General features: G+C 36.6%; 2 protein-coding genes and 1 long non-coding RNA gene across 3 annotated transcripts in view; 2 read left to right on the top strand and 1 right to left on the bottom strand.

Moving 5' to 3' along the window:
- The window catches only part of LOC309502460, a 29738-nt gene extending 15370 nt beyond the window's left edge, over positions 1 to 14368 (bottom strand). The window contains exons 1-2 of the long non-coding RNA XR_014207303.1: positions 14283 to 14368; positions 107 to 147 (exon numbers count right to left, since the gene is read on the bottom strand). This is a non-coding gene — a long non-coding RNA (uncharacterized lncRNA). The remainder of the gene's footprint in view (positions 1 to 106; positions 148 to 14282) is intronic.
- Positions 1 to 14455, top strand: part of LOC309502390 (uncharacterized protein) — an 83184-nt gene that overhangs the window by 6309 nt on the left and 62420 nt on the right. The window lies entirely within an intron of this gene.
- Positions 1 to 14455, top strand: part of glra2 (glycine receptor, alpha 2) — a 31674-nt gene that overhangs the window by 8959 nt on the left and 8260 nt on the right. The window contains exons 4-8 of the mRNA XM_082174755.1: positions 3667 to 3734; positions 8878 to 9101; positions 13211 to 13293; positions 13874 to 14011; positions 14227 to 14441. Of these exons, the coding sequence (XP_082030881.1) occupies positions 3667 to 3734; positions 8878 to 9101; positions 13211 to 13293; positions 13874 to 14011; positions 14227 to 14441 (728 nt within the window). The remainder of the gene's footprint in view (positions 1 to 3666; positions 3735 to 8877; positions 9102 to 13210; positions 13294 to 13873; positions 14012 to 14226; positions 14442 to 14455) is intronic.

Here is a 14455-nt window from a genome sequence, read left to right as displayed (position 1 = left end):
TCAATTTAATGTGTCCTTGATGAATAGAATAAATAAATAAAAATACTGACCCCAAACTTTTGAACGATAGTGATAGAAATATATAATTATGTAATTATTTACTCACCCTCATGATGTCTATCCAAATCCATATGCTGTTATTTATTTCTGTGAAACACAAAAGAAGATTTTTTTTAAGATTGTTCAATGTTGGTAAAAATAGACTTATATTTTTCTTTACATATTTTCCCTAACTTGCTTTAATGCTTTGTTTAGTGCAACAAATACAACCATAATGTAAATGACTTTTTTTCATATTACACTGATTTTTTGTTCAATTACAGCAATAAAAATTTTGGATGAAATGTGCATAATTGATTAAATTAATGTCACAATGCAAAAAAAAAAAAAAAAAAAAAAAAAAAATCCAAAGGCTTCCTTTCATTATGCAAAATATAATTTATTAGTTTTGGGTGAAATATGACCGGGACAGACTTTTCATTTGTTTTGTTTTAAACGGAAAAACCCATAAAAAAGGTCTAGTTTATTATCACAGATTAATGCATGAACTAACATGAACCAATTTTAAAGCATTTAGGATATTTTTTAATGACTCTACAAGTTTGATCAAACCATCAAAATATAAGGAAAACATTTGATATTTTTAAAGGGAGCGTGTCTATGTTCCCACAGCCCTAACCCTAAGCCTAACCCTATAACATACCTAAACCTACCCCTCACAGGAGGGAGACTTGTCTGGGGTGTAATTGGGCTATCCCTGTACCAGCACAAGCACTAAAACCTACCCTTCATAGGGAACATAGTTAAATGAGAGAACATAGGACTGTGGGAAAATAGGGCTGTGGGAACATATGGTTGTGGGAACATAGGGCTTTGGGAACATAGGGCCTAATTTTCAGTAAAAAAAAAAATTCTTAGAAATGTGGGAACATAGGGCTGTGGGAACATAGGGCTGACCGCTTTTGGGGATATGAGGGAAGAACACTAAACTTGGTGATGGTGAACAAAATTATTAGTCAAACTACAGATAAATGTTTTATTTTACGATGCAAAAAAATGCACAGAGAAACAAAAAGCCAAGAGGAAAAAGCAAACATTGACTAATATATAATCAACATAATCAGTTATTAATATTCGGTTGATTCTCTCATTTTTGCATGTGTTCATAATTTCTTTGCCTGGACAAAAATGATGTTGCACGATTCGTCAAGTTTTATTGCGTTATTATCACTAATAAAACAAGCACAACTACACAATATGACTACATAATCTAATAATATTTGAATAAAGGGTGAAGATGAGTAAATGTTGAGTTAAGATTAATAAATACCATAGAAATGTTGTTCATTAATGAAACCTTATTGTAAAGCGTTCCCAAACACACCATGAAACAACATAAAAGCATCATTGCAGTAATCCGTACAACTATATTCCACATTCATATGCCCATGCAATATTGAGGAGGTTACTGGAAGCTGGTGGTACTTTGGTTAAAGTATAAAATGTTTTTTTCTGGTGCCTGTCAAACCAGAGGACAGGCTAAAGAACACAGTGGAGTTCTTCTGATGTATTATTTAAAGAGGATATTACAAATATTGATGCTGTTTTTGAGCTCTAGAAGAGATTTTCCTGCTTGAATGTTGATTATTCTCCTCATATTCTCCATTGTTGCGGCTCCTCTCTCCCCAGTCTGTCAGTAACGCTCTGTCTCTATGAAGCCCCTCCTTCTGAAAAGCACACTGTGCTCTGACTGGTCGGCTGGAGCAGTGTGTTGTGATTGGTCGAGCGCTTCGAATGTGTTTGGGAAATGTCCCGCCCCTTACCATAACCACCAGTTTAACACACTACTAACTAACTCAACCAGGCCCCGCCCCTTTATTCTGCGTATTAATTATTATAATGAGGAATATTGTGACGTGTTCGTTCCCGGAAGAAACTCAAGACTATAATGGAGGCGTTTCATGAGTTCAGAAACACTGATATAGAGAAGAACTCACTTTTTAATGTTCAAACAGCAACATTACACACTAAAGACAGATGTAAATGTATAAAATCATAATAAGACCCCTTTAAGACTAGTGAAAGATGTCTTCAACTGGTTCTTTAAGGTCGTGATGTTTGATCCACCGCTGAACATCAGAGACCGTGAAGGTTCTGGAAAGTGACTTTGTTTCTTGTTGTAATGGAGGGACTTTTTGATGCTCAAACATCAACATCACACACTAAACACAGATGAACATGAGGAAGAAGCAGGACTCTTCCTCACACACACACCTGGCTTTATTTGTAGCTATTAAAGTTTAATCTGAATATGTCTGTCGCAGACGAGCGGCAGCTTCGGTTCAGTTTAGTTTGGCACGGATGGATGTTTGAGTCAAGTCACATTTATTTATATAGCGCTTTCTACAACACAGATTGTTTTAACAAAGCAGCTTTACAGAGATAACAGGAAAATAATGCAACAAAGTCTGTTTCCAGAAGAAAACAGCGTCACAGTCCAGCTTAAGCCCAGGAGTGATTAAAATGCACAACATTCACGAGGTTCAGAATACCTCCGAGGCGCATCTAAAGGAGTATTTTTAGTAACCTGCACCTAGAGTACTTTAATAAACTCCTTTCATGATTTTCAACAACAATGACAGGCTATATATGATCTAGAAATTAGCTGAGAGATATTCACTGAAAAGAGTTTGGTGTGGAAACAATTTCACTTAAAAAAAACAGCAAGTAACACTTTGATTTAAATGTGAAATTATGTAGAAAAACTAGTATTTTCCAACGATAACATATACAGTACATTATCATGATCATTTTAAAATAGATATTTACTGTGTTTTATTTCTTGCATTAAACTTCAATGATTGTTCTCTTGAAATGATGTTTCTTCTGATTGAGAGGAAAAAAAACGTTCAAACGGTTAAAAAAAAACATTCAGAGCAATATTTCCATTGATTTGTTTATCAGAGGCTTTCATCTGAAGTGACTTACAAATGAGAGATAAAACAAAGTTATTGATTAAAGAGGCAGAAACATGAGATGCTTTAATACAAGCCTCAAACTGTTCAGAAGATCAAAGTGAAGCACAGAATTGAGTTAAATATATAATATAATTGGACACTGATATGTATTATTTTAGTTACACAAACAAAACTGTTAAATTATTTAAATTATTCAGTGGTGATGCATTAAATGTATCAAAAGTGACAATATAATGTAACATTTATAATGTTACAAAAGATTCTATTTAAAATAAATGCTGTTCTTTTGAACTTTCTATTCATCAAAGAATCCATGAAAAATAAAATATATGACGGTTTCCACAGAAATCTGTTTTCAACACTAATAATAATCATAAATGTGTCTTGAGCATCAAATCCTCATATTAGAGTGATTTGTGAAGGATCATGTGACACTGAAGACTGGAGTAATGATGCTGAAAATTCAGCTTTGATCACAGGAATAAATTACACTTTACTATATATTCACATAGAAAACAGATGATTTACATTATAATAATATTTCACTGTTTTACTGTATTTTTGATCAAATTTTGATCAAGAAAATATTAATTTTGAATGGTTGTATATGTCAGCTATAGGCTTGAATGGTGAATTTTGTCTTAATGTGTTGCAGTTCTTTGGTTTGTAACATCATGTGTTCCTGCAGGTCCACCTGTGAACGTCACATGCAATATATTCATCAACAGCTTCGGCTCAGTGACGGAGACGACTATGGTGAGTGTGTATCTGTGCCTTTACTTTGCTAAAAACACAAACGGACAGGAGTATTGAGTATTGCCTCTGAACTCAACATGACATTTGCTCAGTTTCCATCCAAAGGTGCAAATTTAACTAAGTTGGAATATGGCATAAAACACTTGTGAATAACGCAGCGTTTCCATCCCATGTGTTCAAGAGAACAAAATCGACACTTGCTGGGAAATTGTTGCAAAATATGAGTAATAAACTGTAAGTTGCTCTAACGAGGCTGTTTTTCCCTCCATCATAAACGAGTGAGTCTCAGAGCGTCAGACGAAACACAGTAAACGCTGTCATGTTCTCTAGCGTTCGGATGCTGGTGTTCGGGAACACACTCGTGTGTGTGAGACGATTCATTCTGATCACACACTTCGACTTTCAGAAACACCAAACCAACATTAGAGATGCTGCGATGTGATTGGTCCACTGGTTACTCCAGTTATCCAATCACAGCCGACCCTGAGTTTATCGTCGCATGAGGTTATTGTTGCACATGTGGGATTTTATTTGATCAATGTTTTTCCAACAATTGTTTCTAGTTTTTTGTTTTTGTTTATAATTTATGCATGTTTCCACACTGTAAAAAGTTTTCAGTTCACTTAACTTTAAACAATTTTTAAAAAACCTTCTGCCTTATAATTATTAAGTAGCCTAAATAAAGTTAATGCTTAATCAAAAAAATTAAGTAATGTGGAATTGTCAAGTTCACATAACTTAATTTTTTCATAAGCATTACGTTTATTTACTTAATAATTTTAAGGCAACGGGTTTACTACATTTTTTTAAGTAAGTGAACTGAACACTTTACAGTGCATCCAGCATTTCTTTTTTATACAATATCCCAAATTTGCATGAAAATAGTTGGATGGAAACACGGCTAATGTGTGTTCAATGTGAACAGTTTGTATGATAATTATGAAATGCATGAATCTCTGCTTGGCATGAAGACACGACGACTCGAACACTCAATATCTGAAGCACTTTTACTAAAGTAAGCGTAATGAAGCATCGCTGGTTCCTCCAGCTATCCAATCACAGCCTCCGCTGGGGCAGTCACATGAGGTCATTGAGGGAGTTATTCAGTAAATATGTTTCCATCGTAGTTTATGCTCGTCTTCTTATCGAATAAAAAGTCATTTTTAATGCACATTTTTAGAGTTTATGCTTTTCCATCCATTTTTTCTAATGCAATATCCCAAAACGCACATAAAAATAGGTGAATGGAAACATGGCTAAACACTCAATTTACTACTAACATGTTTTTTTGTGTCCAATTGTCTTCATAAAGTTTAATCAGAATGTACTTCTCAATAAACTGGATAAAATCCAATTAAATCCCACTTACATTTGGAAATGAGCAAGATTACGGAAACGGTTAATCGAGACTCTACTAACTTTGTTCCAAATCATTCCCCAGACGTTTCCCGTTCAATCTGTTTTGTTTGAATTAATCGAATGGCAAACGATCCTCTCGATTCGCTAGCAGGCCTGCAATTCAGATTGATTAGTTTAATGTTTGGAGATATTCAGAGACGCTTCAGGGGTAAACAATTCCCAAATCTGGAGTCAAGCCTCATTTTTCTTTTCCAAGGAATATTGCTGTAGCCCAAAATCCCAACATCTCAAGTGGATATCAAGCACAAGCAAGAGAGAAGCTGCTTTGATCAAATGCTAATTTTGTTTACATGTTTTAGAGCAACCGATCATTAATGAACAGTACAGAGAAATGAAAATGAATTCGGACAAAAGCGACAGTGTTTTAGCATTTACGCTGTAAAAAATTATTTTGCACAGATTACTGGAGTAAGATTAAGTATTTCTACTTCAAAATGTTATATTTAATTCAATGTGTTATTTGCCTTTTTTTACTAGCAATTTCTGAGCAAAATTTTTTTATTGTATCCAAATGATAAACAAATGTAAGAACTACACTGCAAAAAATGCTTTTCTTACTTAGTGTTTTTGTTTTGTTTCCAGTCCAAATATCTAAAAATTCTTAAATCAAGAAGCATTTACTAGAGAAGTAAAATGACATAAGAAATTCTATTTTGTTTTAAGGTAAAAAGAAAGTACTTTAAGTAATTTTGGCTTAAAACAAGCAAAATTATCTGCCAATGGGGTAAGCAAAAAAATCTGAATAAGAATGGAAAACAAGAAAAAAAATCTGAATTCGAAAAAAAAAAACAAGATTTTTTTGCTTACCCCATTGGCAGATAATTTTGCTTGTTTTAAACAAAAATTACTTAAAGTACTTACTTTTTACCTTAAAACAAAATAGAATTTCTTATGTCATTTTACTTCTCTAGTAAATGCTTCTTGATTTAAGAATTTTTAGATATTTGGACTGGAAACAAAACAAAAATACTAACTAAGAAAGCATTTTTTGCAGTGTACTCATTTATACCAGTAATTTAAAACACACACACACCCGTTTTATGTTTTGATGAGTACATTATTTATCTTGGTTATTATATACACAGCTAATTAACTTGGCTGAATCTTTTTGTAATGTTACAATATGCTCGAGTGGAACAAAAGGTCTTGCTAATTCATTCATTCAACACAGTTTTCAAAGAGCTTCATCTCATGAAAACCTTGAAGGGATTTCTATAGCTAAACTTTTAACATAAACACACAGAAATGTTTATAAAGTCACTGAATGGCCTTGCAATGCACGTTTAAATCGTGTCGTTCGTTCAGAGAAGAGGAAAAATGTTAGCAATGCATGTTTTGTTATTGATGGCGGTCTTTTATGAAATGTCGTGCATGAAAGCACAAATGCTCCTTCACAAATGCTGTTAGAGGCTTTTATTTTACCAGAAGGTCTGCTGATCTTCTGTCTGCATGCCAGCCATGAAGCGTCTCTTGGGTGTTTTCTGAATCACAAAGTCAACATGAAAATATAGCTGCAAGCAGCCATTAATGGGCCAAGCCCAAAGAAGGCACGATAAGTCATGCTAGCATAGCTGGGAGCATCAGACCAGCTGCAATAATGAGAAATGAAATACGTATTAAGATTATTTCAGGCAAAATGGCTGAAAAATCACAAATACAGTCACTAGTCATATGATTTAATGGTTTATCACTTCCGACCAATAGGTGGCGCTGGGACCAAATTGATGTCTTGTGGTCAGAGTGAGGTGACAATGACACATGCAAAGTTTGGTGTCAGTATACCAAATCATTGCAGAGAAAAAGCCTCAGAGTCGGTTTGGCATCATGGCATCAACTTTGTTGATGCGGTATACGAAGACTATATAGACACGAAATCCATACATTTTTGCCGGCATGGATCTGAAGATGATCTGACTCGAATTTGATGAAAATCGGACCAACGGTCTAGGAGTTCGAAAACGTAAGCTTTTAAAATGAAATCAAAATGGCGGACAGGAAGTTCGGCCGACTATGGCAAAATTGGTATCAATGTTCTCGGCAAGACCAGTTTCATTACAATAGGCCAACTTAATAAAAAGTTATTATCATTTTTGGAAATTTCTTTATATCTTTTGACCAAAAGGTGGCGCTCTCCTGAAATCTTTTGAGTGCTGTCAGAGCATGGTGCCGAAGACATGTTCCGAGATTCGTAACGATACGCCAAAAAATCGCATGTTCATAAAATAGCATTTTTTTATAAACGCATTGTAAAAAATGGCCGACGCCCAAAATTGTCGATATGGGAAAGTTGGCCGTTGTTCGACTCGATGCTGCACCGAATCTAAAGAGACCAGTTTTGTGAGTTTTGGCCAAACCCATTAGAAGTTATAAGTAAAAAGAGCCATTTTTCATATCTCCTGACCACTAGGTGGCACTGTGCCAAAACTGTGCAGGTAGTCTCAGGTCATGGTTGTCCAAACACACACCAAGTTTGGTCAGAATACATTAAAGCGCTGCGGAGATATAACCTTGCGTCCATTCCTGCGTGTTAATTCTTCGTCAAATTTGTTTGCGCGTTATTCAATAACGGTTTGACGAATCAACTTGAATTCCATAACTTTTTGCCGGCATGGTTTGAAGATGATCTGACTCGAATTTGATGAAAATCAGAACAACGGTCTAGGAGTTTGAAAAGAAGGTTATTAAAGAAAATCAAAATGGCGGAGTCCGAAAAAGTAGAATTTTGTTTCTAGCCCTTACGGTTCAAAAGTTATGAGCGTAAACGTGAGTGCAAAATTTGGACAGTTGGTGGCGCTAGAGGGATTGAGTTACAGACTGCAAATTTGGTATGGTGACAGTTCAGACTGTCCTCTATCAGTGTGCCAAATTTCATAACTTTCCTGCAAGCGGTTCTATAGACTTCAGGAGCGGAAGAAGACTAATAATGGGAACACTAACGATTACAATAGAACTGCTGCTCGGCCCCTAATTAAAAATGACCCCATTTACTTCCATTCTAGTTAGACTGAAGGCTGAATATCATTTAATTCCTCCACTATAAGCACAAATGACCTTCAGCTTCATGCACTCTTAAATATAAAGGGGTTTTCACAGTAAGAACCATTTCTGGTTCCCCGAAGCCGTTCATAAAAGGTTCCACGGATGTTAAAGCTTCTTTACTGATGCCAATAAAGACCCTTTATTTCTAAGAGTGTGTGAAGGTCAGAGCAAACGTACAGTCAAACCACAATCTATTCACACACCTTTCTCACATTATCTCAGTTTATTCACTATAGTTTAGAAAATGGTAATAAAATATGAGCAGAACTCAGTTGATATTTGACTGGTTTTGTCCGTCCTTCTGTTAGACTGTCTCACACATGAATTATGTTGAATATCTGTCAGCTGTTAAATTTAACGACACAATTAGATAATACCAGTTCAGCTCAACCAATCACCAAGCAATGCTTCATTTTGTTCAGTCTGTGTGTAAAAAGAGCATTAGCAATTAAAGACAAAACACTTCAGCAAAACATGATTAGCTCAAAGCTCAAAGTGTCCCAATCATTTTTGGTCCCACATGTCACAGGTAGTCTCTGTATGAAGAATATTTGGGTATAATATGTCACAGTTTACTGTATTTTGCTCTCCTCACTTACATAATGCACTATAGTGTCCTGATCACACTAGTGAAATGATATCTGGTGAGTGAGTAATGTTTGGTTTGGCTGTACGTGTGTCTCAGGACTACAGGGTGAACATCTTCCTCCGGCAGAAGTGGAACGACCCTCGACTGGCGTACAGCGAGTATCCGGACTCGTCTCTGGATCTGGACCCGTCCATGCTGGACTCCATCTGGAAACCAGACCTGTTCTTCGCCAACGAGAAAGGAGCCAATTTCCACGACGTCACGACGGACAACAAGCTCCTGAGGATCTTTAAGGACGGAACCGTCCTGTACAGCATCAGGTATGAAGATCTCAGCGCTTTAATCTACCGGATCATATTTGATGCGCAAAATGCCTTTAAATGATCAAAACACTCGACGACACATTTTAACGATCTGAAACGCAAGTATCAAGCGCAAAACGCAAGTAACTTTGTGGGCGGGTCTCGGGCGCTGTTGCTATTATACCGGCGGGATAAATGACTCTCCGACGCAAATCTAAAATGTGTTGGTCTGAAGTAGCTTCATTATTCATAGGTGTGGTTTGGGCGTAACGTGAAACAAACCAATCAGAGCATCATCTCACATTCCCTTTAAGAGCAGACGTGTTTGTTCCATGGCGGTTTACTATTATAACGGTGGATTTGCCAGACGCACGCCAGGAGCGGTTCACAGCCGAGGAGACCGACGTTCTCGTCAGGGCCGTAAAACACCGAATTTTTTTTTGAAATGGAACCCATTAAAGGTAGGGTAGGTAATCCTGTTCAGAAACACTTTTTTTTATACTGGGTGAAATGGTCCTTCCATCCTGATAGTAGTCAATACATTATGTGTTTAGAAAAAGGAATGAAAAAAATCAGACCTCTGTAGCAGCTGCAGGACAGTAAAAACTCTGACCAATCACTGCCATTCGGTGCGAATGTAAAGAACCAATCAGATGCCTTCATGTCTCGTGCCCGCCCCGAGCCCCACTGCGCGCGCTGCCCTGCGTGCACTCATCACATGTCACCGTTCCCGGAAATATTCAGCTCAAAGCACCTGCATATGCAGTCAGCGAAGGCAAACAAGGCAAAAACTACTTCCTCGGACCCTGCCCGCGCTCTTGAACGACCTCCTCTGCTTCGCCCTCGACCCCGGACCTGTCCTCGAACCGACGATGCGGTACTTGTCTGCGGACTCGGAGTGTACGTTAGTCTTCATTAGAGTCAACAATGTTTTCATCATGGAAACTCTTACATGCAAAACACCGTATATGTTATGAATCTTACACGAAATTCACCTTCATCACAGTGTAACTGATGGTAATGGAAAAACGTGTATCAATGCAACCTGTTTTTAGTTTTGCCTTATAAATATAGCTCGTTACCGAATGAAACTTTACCATTATCGATATGCTAGCTTGATAGTGAGTACTAAAATAAATCTTATTTGTTTATATTCATAGTGATAAAGTTAGGTATTTTATTACATGTGATTCTGACATGATGTCACTGTATGTACTGCGCTCCTTCCTCTCCACTCGTCTCAGGTAATAAATGCGTCTTGTTCCAGCCTGAGCGTTTGGCGTCGCGCGTTCATGTGTTTTGGGGGCGTGGCTTTGGAAGGAGCTCAGAAGGGAGGGGGTGGAGTGAATGGAAATAATGAGCTGTGTTTATTGCAGATTAAAAGGTCTACAGTCACTCGATTTTTATATTTTCTTTTTCAGAGTACTTACATTTTAATTATGTATTGGTATATAAAGACAGTTTAAACAAATTTGGAATGTTTTTTTTTTAGAAAAATGATTACCTACCCTACCTTTAATGAACCAAAATACAGTATAAAAGAAAGAGTCGGCATGTGTGTTTTTGTTAAGAATCATATCAGGCTTTTATGGCTCATATAGTGAGAATATGGATAAAAACAGCTCAGTTTTATTCAGAGCCTCAAACTGAGCAAAAATATGCAATTTTCTGCAGATTCTGATATTTATATGAAATTCTAACGATTGTAATGTAAATCAATGAGATCTTTATAACAGTACAGCTGATACTTACATAAAATGCATATAAATATTAATATCTGGTAATAGTATGTCTTAGGCAGATCATATTTAATGCTTAGTTTTATGATCAAATCTCTGTAGTTTTAAAATATAATGCAATGCAATACAAAGATGATCGAGAGACGAACAAATAAATCTTCCTCAAAATCCTGATGATCATATTTGATACTCATGATTTGATACCTAATTAAGTAAACCTCACTTATAAATATAATAGTATATAACAATATAACGATATTAAAGTTTTAGAGAAACACAAACCAAATAACATCACGAAATTCTTCAAATCCATTGCTAATACTGATATTCATGATAATCAAGCGGTTTATTCTTTAACTCTCGGCACTGATCAAATATAAAGACATTATTAATAAACATTATTATTAATCACGTCTAGCAGTTGTAATGTAGTTCAGTGATTCCCCTGTTACGGCGCATAAAAAGAGCACAGTCATTATAAATTAAAGCTGACTTCAACATCTCGAAGTGTTAGAAGAAGATGAAGAAATCACACACACACACACACACACACACACACACACACACACACACACACACACACACACACACACACACACACACACACACACACACACAAAGAGTCTGATATTGTTAAGTAAAACATGCATAAAATGTAATGATTGAAATAAATGGAAAAAACAAGGCCATAATTGAACAAAGTTTTTGGGGGATTGTCAATTTAAAGGAATTAAATAATTAAAGGATCAAAATGATTTAAGGAAATACAGAAAAATAAATAATAACAGCACAAGAGGTTCTAGGTCTAATTGTAGTTGTGAAGTAACTATTTGCAAAAAAAAAAATGACTAAATTTGATTTGTAGTTTGTAGTTTTTGCCTGAAAGTAGTTTGTATCACTGGATATTACTGTCATACTGCAAAAATTGCAATTAAAATAAAATTAATACAATAAATATTCAAATTTTTGAAAAACTTTGTTGCCTTGGCAACTACCAGAATAAAAATTTAGATTTTTCATTTTTATAAGTTAAATTATATAGAAATTATATATTTAAATTATAGTTTTTAATATAGTAATTATATGAAAAACTATAATTACTAAAACTGATATAAATATACATTTAAAAAAACGAATAAAAATGACAATACCACATAAAAAATAAATGTTAATTAAAAATATTACAATACTACAATAGTCTATAAATAATACTAAAATAACACTGGACCACAATACATTTTTTTTATTGTTTTATGTAAGCCTAAGGTTTTAAAATAAAGTTTTAAATTCTGACATAAACTATTCATAAATCGTTCTGATTGTGCTCTACTGTAAAATAATTTTTCATATTTTTCATTTCACTTTTAATTCAGTGTCACTTGCTGTTAGCTTTCTTGTAATTATTTGTGAAGTGTCATCAGGTTTAGCTCTTTCTTCTTCAGCTCTTCAGGAGATTTCAGTCGCTCTGATTGTAAGTCCACACGCGTCTCGAGAAACACAGAATCTCTGTTACGTTCTGTTGTGAAAATAAGCTGATATGACGCTGTCCTAGTTTTCATAAATGATGTTCTATTTATATAAATCTGCACACATCAGCTCCTCGTCAGTGTTTGAATTCATGCATAAGTGATAGTGTCGCTTCAGCTTCCAGGTGACGCTTCATATAGATCTCACATGTGGACCTTCAACCCGTTGGACTCCATTGAAGTCCATTATACGGAGAAAAATCCTGGAACGTTTTCCTCAAAAACCTTAATTTGTTTTCCACTGAAGAAAGAAACACATGAACATCTTGGATGACGTGGAGGGAGAGTAGATTATCAGGAGATTTTAATTCTGAAGTGAACTAATGCTTTAACTGCATTAAACTAACATTTACTAATTTTGTTTCATAATTTATGAATTGTTGGACTGAATTGAATCAACAATTAATTGATCCGAATCTTTTTAGAGCTGCATCACTGATTCTGTTCATCACTGTCAAGCTGCATATACTGTAGAAATAAAAGCGCCTTCACTACAAAAAATGCTTAAATCAAGATGGATTTACTAAAGTAGTAAAATGCCATAAGATGTTGTTTTCTGGGGGAAAAAATCTAAATGAAGTGAGTTTTTGCTTAAAACAAGCAATATTATCTGCCAATGGGTTAAGATAAATAATGTTAATTCAAATGGAAAACAAGGTAATTTTTCTTACCGCATTGGCAGATCATTTAGCTTGTTTTAAGCAAAAAAGGTTATGCTAGACATAATGTCTAATGGCATTTTACTCATCTAGTAAATGCCGCTTGATTCAAGAATTTAAAGATATTTGGACTGGAAACAAGACAAAAATACTGAGTAAGAAAATCTTGTTTTGCAGTGTTGACTGTGTCCTGTTGTTCACAGGTTGACGCTAATCCTGTCCTGTCCGATGGATCTGAAGAACTTCCCGATGGACGTCCAGACTTGTACGATGCAGCTGGAGAGCTGTGAGTTCCTCAGGAGTGTCTTTATCTCGCTCTCTCTCTAGTAACCATCCAGAACACCATAGCAACACCCTAGCAACCACCCAGAAAACCCTAGAAACCGCATAGCAACCGCCTAGCAACTACCCAGAAAACCCTAGCAACCGCATAGCAACACTATAGCAACCACCCATAAAACCCTAGCAACCGCATAGCAACACCATAGCAACCACCTAGCAACCACCCAGAAAACCCTAGCAACCGCATATTAACACCCTAGCAACCACCCAGAAAACCCTAGCAACTGCATAGCAGCACCATAGCAACCACCCAGAATACCTTAGCAACCACCTTAGCAACCACCCAGAAAACCCTAGAAACCGCATAGCAACACCCTAGCAACCAACCAGAACACCTTAGCAACACCCTAGCAACCACCCATGATACCCTAGCAACACCATACCAACCAGCCAGAATACCCTAGCAACCACCCATAACACATTAGCAAGCCACTATAAACACCCTAGCAACTGAGTGGCGAGTTTTGCCACTGCATGCACCACTCAGTACATTCTGGCTCTGAATCTGTGTTTCTGTTCTCCAGTCGGATACACCATGAACGACCTGATATTCGAGTGGCTGGATCAAGGTCCGGTTCAGGTGGCTGATGGTCTGACTTTACCACAGTTCCTCATCAGAGACGAGAAGGACCTGGGCTACTGCACCAAACACTATAACACAGGTCAGAAGACACACACTCATGACTGATCACACTGGACCAGAGTCTATTAAACATTGACTAGTACGAGCACAGGAACATTCAGATCTGAGCCGTTGTCATGTATAGATATGAAATCATTATTTCTGTCTTACAATAATCCACATCATCACAGAAGCACTGGATAAAGGTTTATAGTTGAGATATAAACACTGATATGAACCGTTGATGGTGTTCAGGGAAGTTCACGTGCATCGAGGTGAAGTTCCACCTGGAGAGGCAGATGGGTTATTACCTGATCCAGATGTACATCCCCAGCCTCCTCATCGTCATCCTCTCCTGGGTCTCCTTCTGGATCAACATGGACGCGGCTCCGGCCCGGGTCGCGCTCGGCATCACCACGGTCCTCACCATGACGACCCAGAGCTCGGGGTCACGGGCCTCGCTGCCAAAGGTCAGACCCGTCAC

The sequence above is a fragment of the Leuciscus leuciscus genome, assembly GCF_965113295.1.
Source record: "Leuciscus leuciscus genome assembly, chromosome: 7".
Lineage (NCBI taxonomy): Eukaryota > Metazoa > Chordata > Actinopteri > Cypriniformes > Leuciscidae > Leuciscus > Leuciscus leuciscus.
This window is presented reverse-complemented; position numbering and strand designations above follow the sequence as displayed.